At 44.1% G+C, this 13799-nt stretch overlaps 1 protein-coding gene across 3 annotated transcripts in view; it reads right to left on the minus strand.

Annotated features, from left to right (window-relative positions):
- The window catches only part of col12a1a (collagen, type XII, alpha 1a), a 93743-nt gene that overhangs the window by 26976 nt on the left and 52968 nt on the right, over positions 1 to 13799 (minus strand). For all 3 annotated transcript variants that reach the window (XM_080414725.1, XM_080414726.1, XM_080414727.1), the window contains 11 exons: positions 11513 to 11655; positions 7903 to 8032; positions 6878 to 7020; positions 6114 to 6243; positions 4649 to 4768; positions 3799 to 3945; positions 3123 to 3239; positions 2193 to 2345; positions 1479 to 1553; positions 653 to 792; positions 181 to 304 (listed from right to left, as the gene is read on the minus strand). In XM_080414725.1, the coding sequence (XP_080270851.1) occupies positions 181 to 304; positions 653 to 792; positions 1479 to 1553; positions 2193 to 2345; positions 3123 to 3239; positions 3799 to 3945; positions 4649 to 4768; positions 6114 to 6243; positions 6878 to 7020; positions 7903 to 8032; positions 11513 to 11655 (1422 nt within the window). The remainder of the gene's footprint in view (positions 1 to 180; positions 305 to 652; positions 793 to 1478; positions 1554 to 2192; positions 2346 to 3122; positions 3240 to 3798; positions 3946 to 4648; positions 4769 to 6113; positions 6244 to 6877; positions 7021 to 7902; positions 8033 to 11512; positions 11656 to 13799) is intronic.

The raw sequence follows: 13799 nt of genomic DNA on the forward strand, positions 1-13799 counted from the left end.
ATATTCTTTTAAAGTTTCTGCTATTTTTGAATAGCCAAAGTAAAAAATAATGCTTTTTAACTCAAATCTAAAAGAAGAGGTCTTAATGGGTTAAAGCTGCAAGTGATGAGATTCATGCGCTACGTGGGACGACGCTATATAAATAGAGGGTATTATTATTATTAATATTGTGTACTGTACCTGTCTTGGTGTTTCCTCCCCGGTACCGGACCATCTGCAGAGCAGACAGCACTGTGCCCTTGTCATGGTAGGTGTTCAGCTTGAACTCAGTCTTAGCCTCATCGCTGTACTGCACAAACGCAATCTGTTACCGGAAGAGGAGAGATTAATTAGCCGCCGTCAAAACTGCCGTATCTATTTTGGGCATGGCATTATAGGCAAAAACATTCAAAAGAATTGCAGAAATAGCCTAGGCTATTTTTGCCGCACGACACCCATCGTACGGCAAAGTAAAATAATAGGGCTTGACAAAAGAAGAGTGGAGCATGAGGACGGCTGATGAATGTAACTCCGGCATAAATGACAAAAAAGGCTTAAAAATAATACAGGTTTGTTAGGTTCCCGCGTTGTTGCAATCTTACAAAACAAAACAACAAAACGTCCCCAAAAAAAAACTGTCCTAATGACTATCCAGCGAGACGTGTGAACTGACCTGCATGCCCTTGTTGCTGATGACATCGAAGGCTCCGGTCATGCTGAAGACAAACTGGATCACCTTGAGGAAGCTGTCATCTCCGATGCTCCAGGAACCGTCGATGAGGAACACCAAGTCTGCCTTGGCGCCCTTGCACACTGAGGCAAGCAAAGACAACTGGCTCAGTAACGAAGGGTCTGGGCTGATGGCTGAAAAGCCCAGCCCACCTGTATTTCGTTGCTGTCGGGCAGAAACCTCTTATCTCAATATTGTAACTTTTGTTTTTGTTGTAAATGAACGCCCTACTTGATCATACTACAGGATCTGCATCAAAAGTTGCAGATCCACAAGCTCGAAACGCGGCGCGAAGCGACGCGTTTCGAGCTTGCAGATCTGCCACTTTTGCGACTTTTCAATTTGAATCCTGAAAAGTAACAGTTTTGGACATATGAGGTTTCCACCCGACAGAGACGTTTATGATCCATGTACATTAATGTGGCAGATTCTTGAGGCAGGTCGATGCGTACATGCAGTGTTGGGTAGTGCCTAAGTAATATATTACTGTAACAGTACTTACTTTCTCCAGTAACAAGTACCGTAGTGTAACTGCGTAAGGTACTGTAATCGCCAAAACAGTCATTCAACTACAGTTTCTAATTGGCCGATTGGTGACTCCTCCTGTGAGGTTAATCCTTGTTCCAATGAAGTGGATTCAGTTCTAGAAGGAGCTGGCTAAACAGGTTGTAAGTCATATGTAAACTAATAGTATTACTGAGCAGTAACTTGTTAAACGTCCTGAGTAGCTTGTCCAACACTGAACACATGTAGCATGCTAGCTTCTTACCATCCAGGGCAGGAGGCATGGTGGCTAGAGGAGGTGGTGTAGGAGGCTCTGTGGGGGCCTCAGTGGGTTTGACCACTGCAACACAAAAAACAAACATGAACATACAGCTGAAGGCAGTGTGGTCTGATGCAGTGGTTTTATCATTTTTGTTGTGCAAGGCAAAACGACGGGAAGGTCAAAATCCACACCAATTTGGGAACCACTGGTCTGATTAACTGATGTTCATGCAAAAATGACCACAGTGATGATATCAAGTCAGGTAAAGAGCTACAAGATAACTCATGCCCTTGAATCTTGCGTCTATTTACAATCTGGCTCTGCAGTCTAATCTCGCAAACCGTTGTGCAAGAAGATATTTGGTGCTGATCAGCAGCACCAAATGTCTTGTGCACACTGTCAGTAGGCCACACTGTCAGTAGGCCACAGAAGCACCTCCACTCATTTTCTTTCCACATGATGATTTATACTTTTTGAAACGTTTAATGTCATTTTATAATGGAAGTCAAAGGGTGATGCCTCCGATGAGACAGAAACCTTACCCAAATTTGGAGTCATACATCATAGATATTTCATAGATGACTACCAGGCTGGCCACATGGAAGTCCGGGGTCCACATGGGAGCCATGCCATTCCCATGTGGACCCATGTGCATCCACATTATTAGATTTTCATGCAACACTATCCATCAACAGACGAAGCAGAGATTTTCCTTACATGTGCGCTCCTTGACACTGACTCCGGGCCCCTCCAGGTTGGGGGTCTGGGTGTAGACGGTGGCGTTGTAGAGGGCGTCAGGGGTCAGGCCGTCAAAACAGTAAGTACTCTCGGAGCCCCTGACGGTGATCTCCTGAGCTCCACTGTTAGAGGCTGGGATAGGAGAGGAGAGGGTTAGGATACAAGAGAAGAGGAAAAACGAAAACAAGGGTAAATTATGAACAGAACAACACCCTCCAAGGTTAACGCGTCAAATTATTCAACAGTTCTCGAACAGACAGGCACTCACATAATGGTCCTAAGTGCTCTCTTTCTCTCTGTAATGGCTACCATATTCACATCCTGCTCCACTCCAATGCACTGTTATTATTTTCTTTTTCCTATCTCTCTCCTGCTTTTTATTTAAAAAGTTCTCAGGCAAAGGCCAGTTAAACAAAAACAGATGCACAGGTCGCCAAAATTCAAATGAGGCTCGGGCTATTTGTGGCTATACTTAACAATTTACTTTCATGCTTTCTTGGGAGAATGCAGTGAACTGGTTTTCACATTAGGGTCTAGACATCCGCGACATGAAAAAAATGAAAACATTTTTGGATAAATACGAGTTCAAAGTTTCACACACTGGGGCTAAGGCTAGAGACAACAAGGCAACAGAATCAATGGACTCAAAGCTTGTATGTGATGGTTCAATTAGTGTTGCCAGATGCTGTGAGAGAAACAAGCAACCGGGTCTAGGAAAACAAGCCCAAAAGAAGCGACTATGGGCCACATGAGCATATTAAACATACTGTATGCATCAGCTATTTGAAAATAGGCGATCTACAAGCTCGCGACGCGTTGTGAGCTTGTAGATCTGCTATATTCAAATAAAATCTTGGGGGGAAATTATAATAAGCAGATCTGGCAAGCAGATCTGGGTTCAATACTTACGGTCAAAGGGATTGACTTTGAGCCTGTAGGAGGTGGCAGCTCTGTGCGGGGCCCAGCGGATGCAGAAGGTGTCGTAGCCGACGTTGTACGTGGTCAGGTCAGTCACGTTCAGATACACTGAAAGAGAAACTCACACTTAGCACACATACGTATACCAGTGGTTCATGTCAAGGACACCCAAAATTGATATGTGTTTGGCCGTGGGTCCCCATCTCAAAAAGGCCAGGGACCCCCAGAAGAATTGAAAAATTATTCAAAAAAAGGTTTCAAAAATGGCATATGTACAAGCTCGCAGCGCGTCACATACAGTAGTGACGGGCTGTGAGCTTGTAGATCTGCTGTTTTTTGAATATCCAACGTTTAAATTGATAAAGTGGTTACAATGATTGTTAACTCATTTAGCCGGGAACTCCCTGGAAACCCCCCCCAAGGACCCCTGGGGGGCCCCACTTTGAGAACCACTGACTTATACATCATTCACTATTACAATACGTAGTCCCATAAAAGACCTAGTGACTGTTAATGACAATGTAGAAAGCCAAAGCTAACTCAGCAGAGTGTGGGGTTGACACCGGCGGCAGCTATTAACCACTTAAGCCCTATTTAATTGTCTAAAGAATTTCCAATCTACAAGTTGTTGACACTATCCAATGAGAAATGATGGTTATCTACGTACGCGTGGTGCCTTGTCCGATCAGCGGTTCGCTCAGGCCGGAGGGGTACTGGGCCAGCACCTTGACGTCATACGTGGTCCCAGGCTTCAGGTTGTGCAGCTGATGGGTGGTGACGTCTCCAACGAGCGCCTCCATGGACTCATCTGAGCCTTAAAGGACACACAACAAATAAGACAATATTAATACTCAATGGGGGGGAATGAATAAAAACAAAAGCTACAAGCAGCCTTTGTTAAGCCATTAAGACCCGGAAAGCATCTGTGTCATTTTCGATTTTAACCATTATTTTATACTTTGGCTATTCAAAAATAGCAGATATACAAGCTCATAGCGTGGCACCGAGTGCCGCGCTATGAGCTTTTAGATCTGCTATTTTTGAAAATATTTTTTTTTAACAAAAATGTTTAACTCAAATCTTTGCTTCTGGGGGGTCCCTGGAACAAAATATTTTTGATGGGATTGGCGGGCAAAAACATAATTTTGGGACCCCCAAAATGATATATATTTGGCCGCGGACATCTCATCTCAAAATATGTTGTTCCAGGGACCCCCCCCCCCCCCCAGAATATTCAAATTATTTGCACAAAATGTTAACCATTATTCAAGCTCATAGCGCAGCTTGTACATCTGCTATTTTTTGAATAGCCAAAGAAATCTTAAAATGACACAGATGCGTCCCCGATCTTAATGGGTTAACTAACTGTAACCATCCTTGTACCATCTGATCACAGTGAAGAGAGTATATTGTTCACTTGTTGGGAACACGCAGTCCTGGATAATTACGAGAACTGGAACAAACAAACTGGTGCTAGCTCCATCTCCTGCAGAGACATTATGGGAAAACATGCGTACCTTCAGGTTGGTAGACCAGCTTGTATCCGGTGACTTTGGAGGGGGCGGCGTCCCAGGACACCCTGAAGCGGGTGTACCATTCGTCAGACACACGCAGGTTTTGTGGACCCAGCAAGCCCACTGTTTTGAAAGGAGCATACAAAAAAGAACAGTCAAAAACAGGCTTGCATGGCACCCGGAGTGCACGTTCATTACATTTTATTAATGAACTGCCAGCCATTGGGGCTTTTTTATCACACGGGGGCATGCCTGACGTGAATCACTTTGGGATCATGAGCAATTTATCTTCATCACTTAAAGCCCCTATAAACTCTGTTGTATGACAAATAGGTCTGGATTTCTATAGTCGAATCTGATTGGCCAAATGTTGCCTATATTATTCGACTGGTAGTCGAATAATGCAAAATAAAAAAAGAAGAAAATATTTTATTTATTTATTTTTTGGGGGGGAGATATATATATATTTTTTTGCATGATTCGACTGAGATTGGCAGTCGAATTAGTCTGATTCGACTGCCAATCTCTCAGTCGAATCATGCAAAAAAAAGTGTTATGCAATAGAGGAACATTCCATTTGGGCTGTAGGGATGCTTAATGTCTGATTTAACATATACTTGCTTGGTTTCTCCCAATAAATCATGATATATATATCCTATTTTTGGCAAACTATTGGTTAATTAATATAAAAAATTTGGCCAATCTCTCAGTCGAATAATGCAAAAAAAAGAGAAGAAATCAGACTCCCTCGGTCGATTGGTCGACTATTCGGCTAATCGAGGTCAGGCCTAATGACAAATAGTGGAAAATGCAGATCTAAAAGCTCACGACTGTGACGCTGACTGTGTAGACTTTTGAATGCCCAAAACAGGTCAGGTTGAAAGTAGTTAAAGTGTGATCAAAATCAGTACAAAACTGTATCACGTCAGAGAAAATGGGGACGACCAAAAGCCACTGTGCAAGCTCTATGTTGTTGCATGGTATAAGGCAGAAATATTCTCTTTGATTCGTAAGGGGAAATCAGTAAGGACACTGGGCGTATTTACGAGTGTGAAATCTCCCCCACTGGAGGACTGCCAGTCCAGAATTCCCTGGCACGGGCTCTAGGTAATGTTGGCCTTCAGGCAGAGTCAAGAATTTCCCTATTGTTTCATCCGTCCAGGATCATAATCAGCAGTTCAGTCTATTCAGATTTTCTGCTGCGCATTCCTCCATGTGGATGTGTGTGTGTGTTCCTACATATTTCTTTCCTTAACTGTTCTCTCCACACATCAACTTTATTGCTTTCACCATACAATTAGCCTCAGCAAAACACGTGCTAAAAAGCAGCTGGCAAGGATGTTCTGCTCCACTGTGTGTGTGCGCGCGCGTGCGCGTGCGTGTGCGTGTGTGTGTGTGTGTGTGTGTGTGTGTGCGTGTGTGCGTGCGTGCGTGTGCGTGTGTACGCGTGCGTGTGCGTGTAACCTACAGGTGTGTCCATCTCCTTCCAGTTCTCCTCCTGGTCCATCAGCGTAGATGGCGGTCACTCGGATGTTGTAGGGCGTGTCTGGATCGAGGTTCTGCAGCACGGCGCTGTTTCTGTTCCCTTGCACTGTGGTCTGTGAGGGCACACCAAGACATTTCACCCATTGAGCACTTGTAATGATATCAGAAGTAGGACACTATGAACACAGCACCTTCAAGTGCCTCAAAGTGTGCTAGGAGTAATGTACATACATTCTTTATCTTCTACTTACAGTACTATTCGTTGCTGTCGGGCAGAAACCTCTTAACTCCAGATGTTATTTTATTTAGTTTTTTCATAAATTAACACCCACTTGATCATACTACAGCGTCACGCAGAGGTATCAAAAGTAGCTGATCTGCAAGCTCGAAACGCGGCGCGAAGCGACGCGTTTCGAGCTTGTAGATCAGCTACTTTTGATGTTTTTGAATTTGAATCCTGAAAAATAACAGTTTTGGACATATGAGGTTTCCACCCGACAGAGACGAATTGTTATTCGTAATTATGTATTTGTTATTGTCGTTATTGCTGCTACAATGTTGAGGAACCAAAACGAAAGAATCCTCCTCTTGTGTACTTGCAGATGAGTTGTATTAATACAAATCTTGAATCTTGAATCTATTCATAAATATAAATATTATGTACCACTCAAAAAAGAAGGACCGAATGTCACCTCTCGTTCAAACGATCATGGACACTTATTGTGCTGCAGTAGCATGGCTGCTTACATGTTCCTCGATGGGGTCTCCGGTGGTCTGGGCGTAGGTGATCTTGTACTGCGTTACGGGACCGTCGGCGTGTTCCCAGGTCACCGACAGAGTGCTGGTGGTGGGGTCGTACACACGCAGGTTCCTAGGGCCACTGCGGGGGACTGGGTGAGGGGGAGATAAACATTTAAAAAGGTCAACATGGATAAGAGGCTAGTTGGACGGCTAAGCCAAATAAGCAGTGGTGGAAAGTAACTAAGTACACAACGTGTCGCGATGCGAAGCGTTGTGAGCTTGTAGATCTGCAATTTTTTTTTTACTTTTGGTACTTTAAGTACATTTTGATACCAATACTTTTGTAATTTACTCAAGTAAATGTTTAATTCCGGACTTTTACTTGTAACAGAGTACTTCTACATTGCAGTATTGATGCTTTTAATTAAGTAAAACATTTGAGTACTTTTTCCACCACTGCAAATACGACGGTGAGAAAAAGTGTCATATTGACATCATCCACTGGTCAATATAACATCCAAGCTAAAACAACAGATTTTTCCAGGTCCAGTCATTAGATACGTTCTGCAACCGCCACTGCATAGCATTGACATGCTGATCTGGGGTTTTATTTTGGTTATTTCAAGTGGGAGTGACTGAACAGTCAACATGTAGGATTGCAAAACAAAAACCACTAGAGGACATTTAGAGTAGACATTTCTTTCATCACCGAAAAAGTAATATGATGTAAGATCAGCGTTCCTAGCTCAATACATAAGGAGGTTGACCATCTTAGACGATTTTCTCCTGCTCTTAGGGGCTGTATCCACTGAGGCGTTTTTTTCACGATTTCACAAAAAAAAAGAAGCAGATCTACTGTACAAGCTCATTAGGCTTGTAGATCTGCTTATTTTTTGTGTGAAATCTGCTATTTTTGAATAGCCAAACAAATCTAAAGTGATACAGAAATCCCGGTCTTAACGGGTCGAGCTGGGTAAAACGAAACAAAAACTTTGACGGACACACACGTGGATGAATAAAGTAGTTCTTACGTGTTTTGCCTTCGTCGCTGATGGCGGGACCCTCTCCGTCGGGGTACAGGGCCACCACCCCAACATTGTAGGGGGTGTCTGGGAGCAGCTGCTGCAGGAAGGCTGTGGTTTGGGTGCCTGGGACTACGACCTAGTAGCCATACATACAACATACCCGGGGTTAAACATCAAGTAAACAGTGATCTACGTCAATGCAGTGACGTGGATGCAGACTTACTTTGTAAGAATAGCATTGAAAAATAAGTCTTAAAAGGGATAGTTCACCCAAAAAAGACTGGAATTCATGGATATTTTTTTGTTTTTGCCGCATTCCTGAGCCAATAATTTGATGACCGGCGGACCGGTAGGCAGCGGTTCCGGTAGGAGACACAAAGGAGACTCCGAACCGCTGCCGGTCATCAAATTATTGGCTTAGGAATGCAACAAAAACAAAACAATATCCATGAATTCAAGTCTCCATGGGGTGACTAATCGATAGAAAAAAAGTCATTTTGGGGGTGAACTATCCCTTTACTTCAACTGTGGATCTCTGGTTCTCAACGTGGGGTCAGGGGACCCCCCCAGGGGGTCGTTGAGGCGGTTCCAGGGGGTCCCCATTCCTTTGCTAAATGATTGATAGCTACTGTAGGAACCAAGTGGACTCTTAAGGGTCTGAAACTGTACAAATGGAACCAAATGGACCCGTGAGGGACCATTTTGGTTCTGGTGCAGTGATACCAGCCTATCACCATTTGTACAGTCTCAGAGTTAAATGAACACAGTGTATATTGGGGTCCCAGAGAGATAAAAATCGTATCCACTGGGGGTCCGTGGCCTAATGCATATCAAACTGGGGGTTTGACATTAAAAAGCTTGAGAACCAGTGATGTAGATGGTGACAGGTTTTAAAAAAAAAGAAAGAAAAAGACGATGATGATTCTCTAAGTGAACAAACTTGACACGGGTCCCCCTACACCAGTGGTCCTCAAACTTTTTCATGGCAAGGACCCCCAAAATGATATGTATTTGGCCACGGACCCCCATGTCAAAATATTTTGTTCCAAGGACCCCCAGAAGCAAAGATTTGAGTTACAAATGTTCGCTTTAAAAAATACATATATTCAAAGATTTGCACACATTTTCACGATTTTTCTAAAATAGCAGATCTACAAGCTCATAGCGCGGCACTCGGTGCCGTGCTATGAGCTTGTATATCTGCTATTTTTGAATGGCCAAAGTATAAAAGGTCAAAGTGGTTAAGATTATTGTGACGCCATATTAACACATTTAGCTGGGGACCCTCTGGAACCCCCCCCCAAAGGACCCCTGGGGGTCCCCGGACCCCACTTTGAGAACCAACGCCTTACACCACACACACACACACGAAACACAACACACCGACACGCTTTCCCCTCCCTCTCCGACAGCTGTTTGTGTCGGCACACGCCCTCTAATAGCTCCCACTCACTCAACGACCACTTTGTGTTGTCAGCACCGAGAAGTGAAAGGGAGAAGGGGTTGGGGCGCTGCCTTTCATGTGGGGGGCGGGGTGGGGCGGGGGTCCCGTTGGACACGGGTGCCTGTATAATAACACGGTCGAAAAACAGCGGTGACAGCTGATTACAGTGGTGACGGGCGGCCTCCTGTTCCAAACCTCGCGCTCTCCCATCTGTGGGTTTAGCGTGGGCTATATAGACCCCATGAGGTCAGCGCTCCCCTGGGGCTCTCCGTGCTGGTGCCATACCTCTCTCTCTGTGTGTGTGTGTGTGTGTGTGTGTGTGTGTGTGTGTGTGTGTGTGTGTGTGTGTGTGTGTGTGTGTGTGTGTGTGTGTGTGTGTGTGTGTGTGTGTGTGTGTGTGTGTGTGTGTGTGTGTCATTGGAAGAGAGTAACTAAGTACATTTACGTACCGTATTTAAGTGAAATTTTTAGGTACTTTTACTTTACTGGAGTATTGCAATTTTCAATGCTTTTACATCTACTCCACTACAGCTCAGAGGCAAATATTGTACTTTTACTCCACTACAATTATTTGAAAACTTTAGTTACTAGTTACTTTGCAGATATAAATTATTATATTATAAAACACACATTAACCTCTACCCTATTTTATACCTAGGCTATTTGAAAATATATATTAAATATATATATTATAATATATTTTTACTTTTGGTACTTTAAGTATATTTTGATGCCAAAACTTTTTGTACTTTTGTACTTGTACTCAAGTAACATTTTGAACACAGGCCTTTTACTTGTAACAGAGTATTTCTACATGGTGGTATTGCAACTTTAATGTACTTAAGAGAGAAATCCCACTGATCCACGTGTACTGTAAGTGCACTGCAAAATCCTGACTTGAAACTCTCTCAAACACAGCATGCAAGCATAGTGTGTTTGATGTCAGATACATCTAGCTGGCCTCTCCTAGCTGACCTCTCTACACGGTAAAACCCTTCATGTTAATGTAACTTGCGGGTCCATTTGGTTCCATTTGTACACTCTTCAGAGTCACATAACACTCAGGATTTGACTGTGTGTGCACCCTTCAACTGGCACGCTGCGCGCCAGTGAAACTACAAAGTCCTTGAATTCTCTTAAAGCCTCAAGTCCTGTATTACATCACTCACTATATGGCCCCCACTTTCCACCAATGCCTCTGGACTCGTACAGTATAATCAAAACTTTACTGTATGTGCAGTAATATTCCTCTGTAACGGGGGTAAAATCCGAACCGATATTACATGCTGCTCAGTTAAGCTGGTAATGCACGCTACAAATCTCAGAATGGTGTTAAATTTGACGGCGCTGCCCGACAAAGGCCACATTGCCGGTGACGCGTATCTCTGGCTCCGGCCATGGAAATCGCCTAAGCCGCTATAAATGTTCAACAAACCATTCGAGAGCGAGCGAGAGTGCCCCTTCTCTCTATCAATAAAATGGAAACTGCATCACTCCATGAAGCTGTAATGTTTCTTTGACTCCCAATAAAGTGACAAGCTTGATTGGTGCAATATTTGCTGGCAGAACCGCGGAGCCAGTTGGTTTGCCTGCGACGGCAAGTACTGTACACCATTCAGATGATGTTCATGGATGCACTAAAGCCCCCTCAGATTCCATCCCCATGTGAACTCGGTGCAGTGAGTGATATTTAATTAATCACCACTTTAACAAGCGCAAAAGTTTTTAATATTCTGCAGTTTGTTATTACTTACAATAATTCAAACTGACATTAACTGCACGCAACACGTACAAAACACACTCACATGCTCCATTTGAAGAGCAGGCTGTTATTTACGTCTTATCTTATTCTTATATCTTAATCTCATTCTTATCAGAAAGGGGGTAAAAAGATTCCATTCCCATTGTCCAAAAAAAGACTCAATGTATTGTATCACTGTGTTGGTTTAACCTGACTTAAACCCTTAAGGGCTTGACCTGGGATCACAGCCTACGACCCCATGTGGGTTTGGTTGTGTGTGTGTGTGTGTGTGTGTGTGTGTGTGTGTGTGTGTGTGTGTGTGTGTGTGTGTGTGTGTGTGTGTGCGTGTGCGTGTAAATTAAGAGATAACTGAAGACCCAAGACCCCGTTTTCCCCTCTATTCTCCATAATGAGGATATGGGTGAACTCACCGATTCAGCGGGCCTGGTGCCGGTCACAGGAGAGTAGACCACCCGGTAATTCTGGACTGGGCCCGTGGCGGCCTCCCAGCGCACGTTCAGGGTGTTGGTGGTGGGGTTGAACACCTGGATGTTACTCACGGGGGTCCGTTCCACTGGGGAGGGAGATTTAGGATTCGGGGGGGAGATAATGAGATGGCATGGAATGGGGCAGAAAAGTGAAAAGATGAGGAAGCAAAAAAGGTTAGCGTGGGCAGTGTTGCCAGATTCTGTGAGAGAAACAAGCAACCAGGTCTAGGAAAACAAGCCCAAAAGAAGCGACTATGGGCCACATGAGCACTTTAAACATATACACCAGATATTTGAAAATAGCAGATCTTACAAGCTCACAACACGTCGCGATGCGACGCGTTGTGAGCTTGTAGATCGGGTATTTTCAAATAAAACCTTGGGGGGTAATTATAATAAGCAGACCTGGCAACACTGAGCGTGGTAAGGGGATCAGGATGAGGTATGGTTGGAGGAAAGGGGGGGGGGGTGGTGGTGGGAGGAAAGGGGGGGGGGGGGGGGTGGGAGAATGGAGTGATGACGGGAGGTGTGGACAGAGAAAAGAGTGATGAGATGGAGGGGAAGGGTAAACACCATTAGCACCGTGGGGAGTGATGAGGGAGAGAGATAACAACACATAGTAACCAAACAAAAGAGGGAGGAGGGGAGGAGAGAGGGGGGGGTTGTTAAAGGACACCAGAAAGAAGGGAATGGGGAACAGTTGGGTTGTATCTTGGGGCCAGATTTACAAGTGTCTAAATAGCACTCTTGTGAATCTTCCCCCAGTGCCATAGTAACCGTCTTTGTCTACGGTGCACGGTCTAGACCAGTGTTTCCCATTTTTATGGGTTGTGAGTAAGTGTGAGTAAATATATATATATATTTTTACCCCTAAAATTGTTTTGATTATCATTTCAAAAATGCAGAATGTGCAAAAAGTCCCCAAAGAAATCACAAGAATGTAAGAGATTTTCACTATTTTTGCTTGAGTGTTTAATGCATAACTTACAAAAAACGTTTTGTAAGTTTGGGTACCGAGGAGACACCAGATGTATCTTTTGGGTCTTGAGCCGAGAGGTTTGGGAACCACCGGTCTAGACCGGTCTAGTCGACCGACGGAGAAGTCAGCAGAACACATGTGAATGTTTCAATAAAGGAACATCACTCCCCCAGCACTCCCCACAGAGACGCTTTTAAAGACACTGCTTAACAATATTGCTAGCACCAGGACGCTTCTTTTTAATGCCTTAAAGGTTAATGAAAAGGATATACTGTACCAGAAGCCTGTGCTTCCCTCTGTGAAGATTGCCTTCTAAAAACCAAAGCAGATGTTTGGGGGCTTTGTACTACTCTGCATTGTAGCCTCGTAAATGAGGCCAAAAAGCATGGTGAGCTTCCGCACTGAAATGCTTCAACGAGCCAAGACTATTGCCTTCAAAAAACTTTTCAATAAATAATCTATAGTATAGATTATTCCTTAAAAAGCTTTTCAAGGAGTCAACTCGTTCATCGACTGTATAGATTCTCAACAGAGAATGAATGAGTTGACTCTAGAATAAATTGAATTGAATGTTGTTTGGCCATTGAAGAGACAATCTTTTCCACATACTGTAGAGATCAAAACCACAGGTGTTTGACATCAAAGCCATCGAAATCGCAATGTTCCACATCTCCTAGGGGTAGGCGTCTGAGAGATGCAGGGTTTTGCGTTACAATGTCTAACAAGGGCCATGAGCACTTTGAACCTTGCAGACCACAGGCTATGCTATGGGGAAACGGGTAAAAACATGGAGTGTGACCTTGTTAAAGTGATCCGAGAGCCATAAGAAAAGAGAATGCTCTCCATTCATTTCTCTCCCTCCCCCGGGTTTCTTTTTTTCCCCCCGAGGGGAGCCAATTACTTGCCCTACCCCCCAAACCAACCAACGCTAACCCACCATCAGGCCTGACCGCTAGCCGTCATGCTGGCCCATAAACGGCCCATATTACGGTAAGAACAGAGGAGACACCATTATAGCGCTGCCAACCCGGTGGAATTCCTTCCTACGCAATCACCCCTCAAAACGCTGACTCATTCCCAGCAGAGGTTGGTGGTTTCAAACTGCGGGACAAACTGAAGAGTGACCCGTGCTCTCTGATTAAGTTGAGTGCGCCAAAACATAACGTCATTCTGTACCATGTTAGATCAAATGATGAAGAACTCCCTAACGCTTCCATCTCATGGCACATCATACACATACTGGAAGTCAAC

Source organism: Gymnoscopelus braueri, assembly GCF_963280865.1.
Source record: "Gymnoscopelus braueri genome assembly, chromosome: 19".
NCBI classification, from domain to species: Eukaryota; Metazoa; Chordata; class Actinopteri; order Myctophiformes; family Myctophidae; genus Gymnoscopelus; species Gymnoscopelus braueri.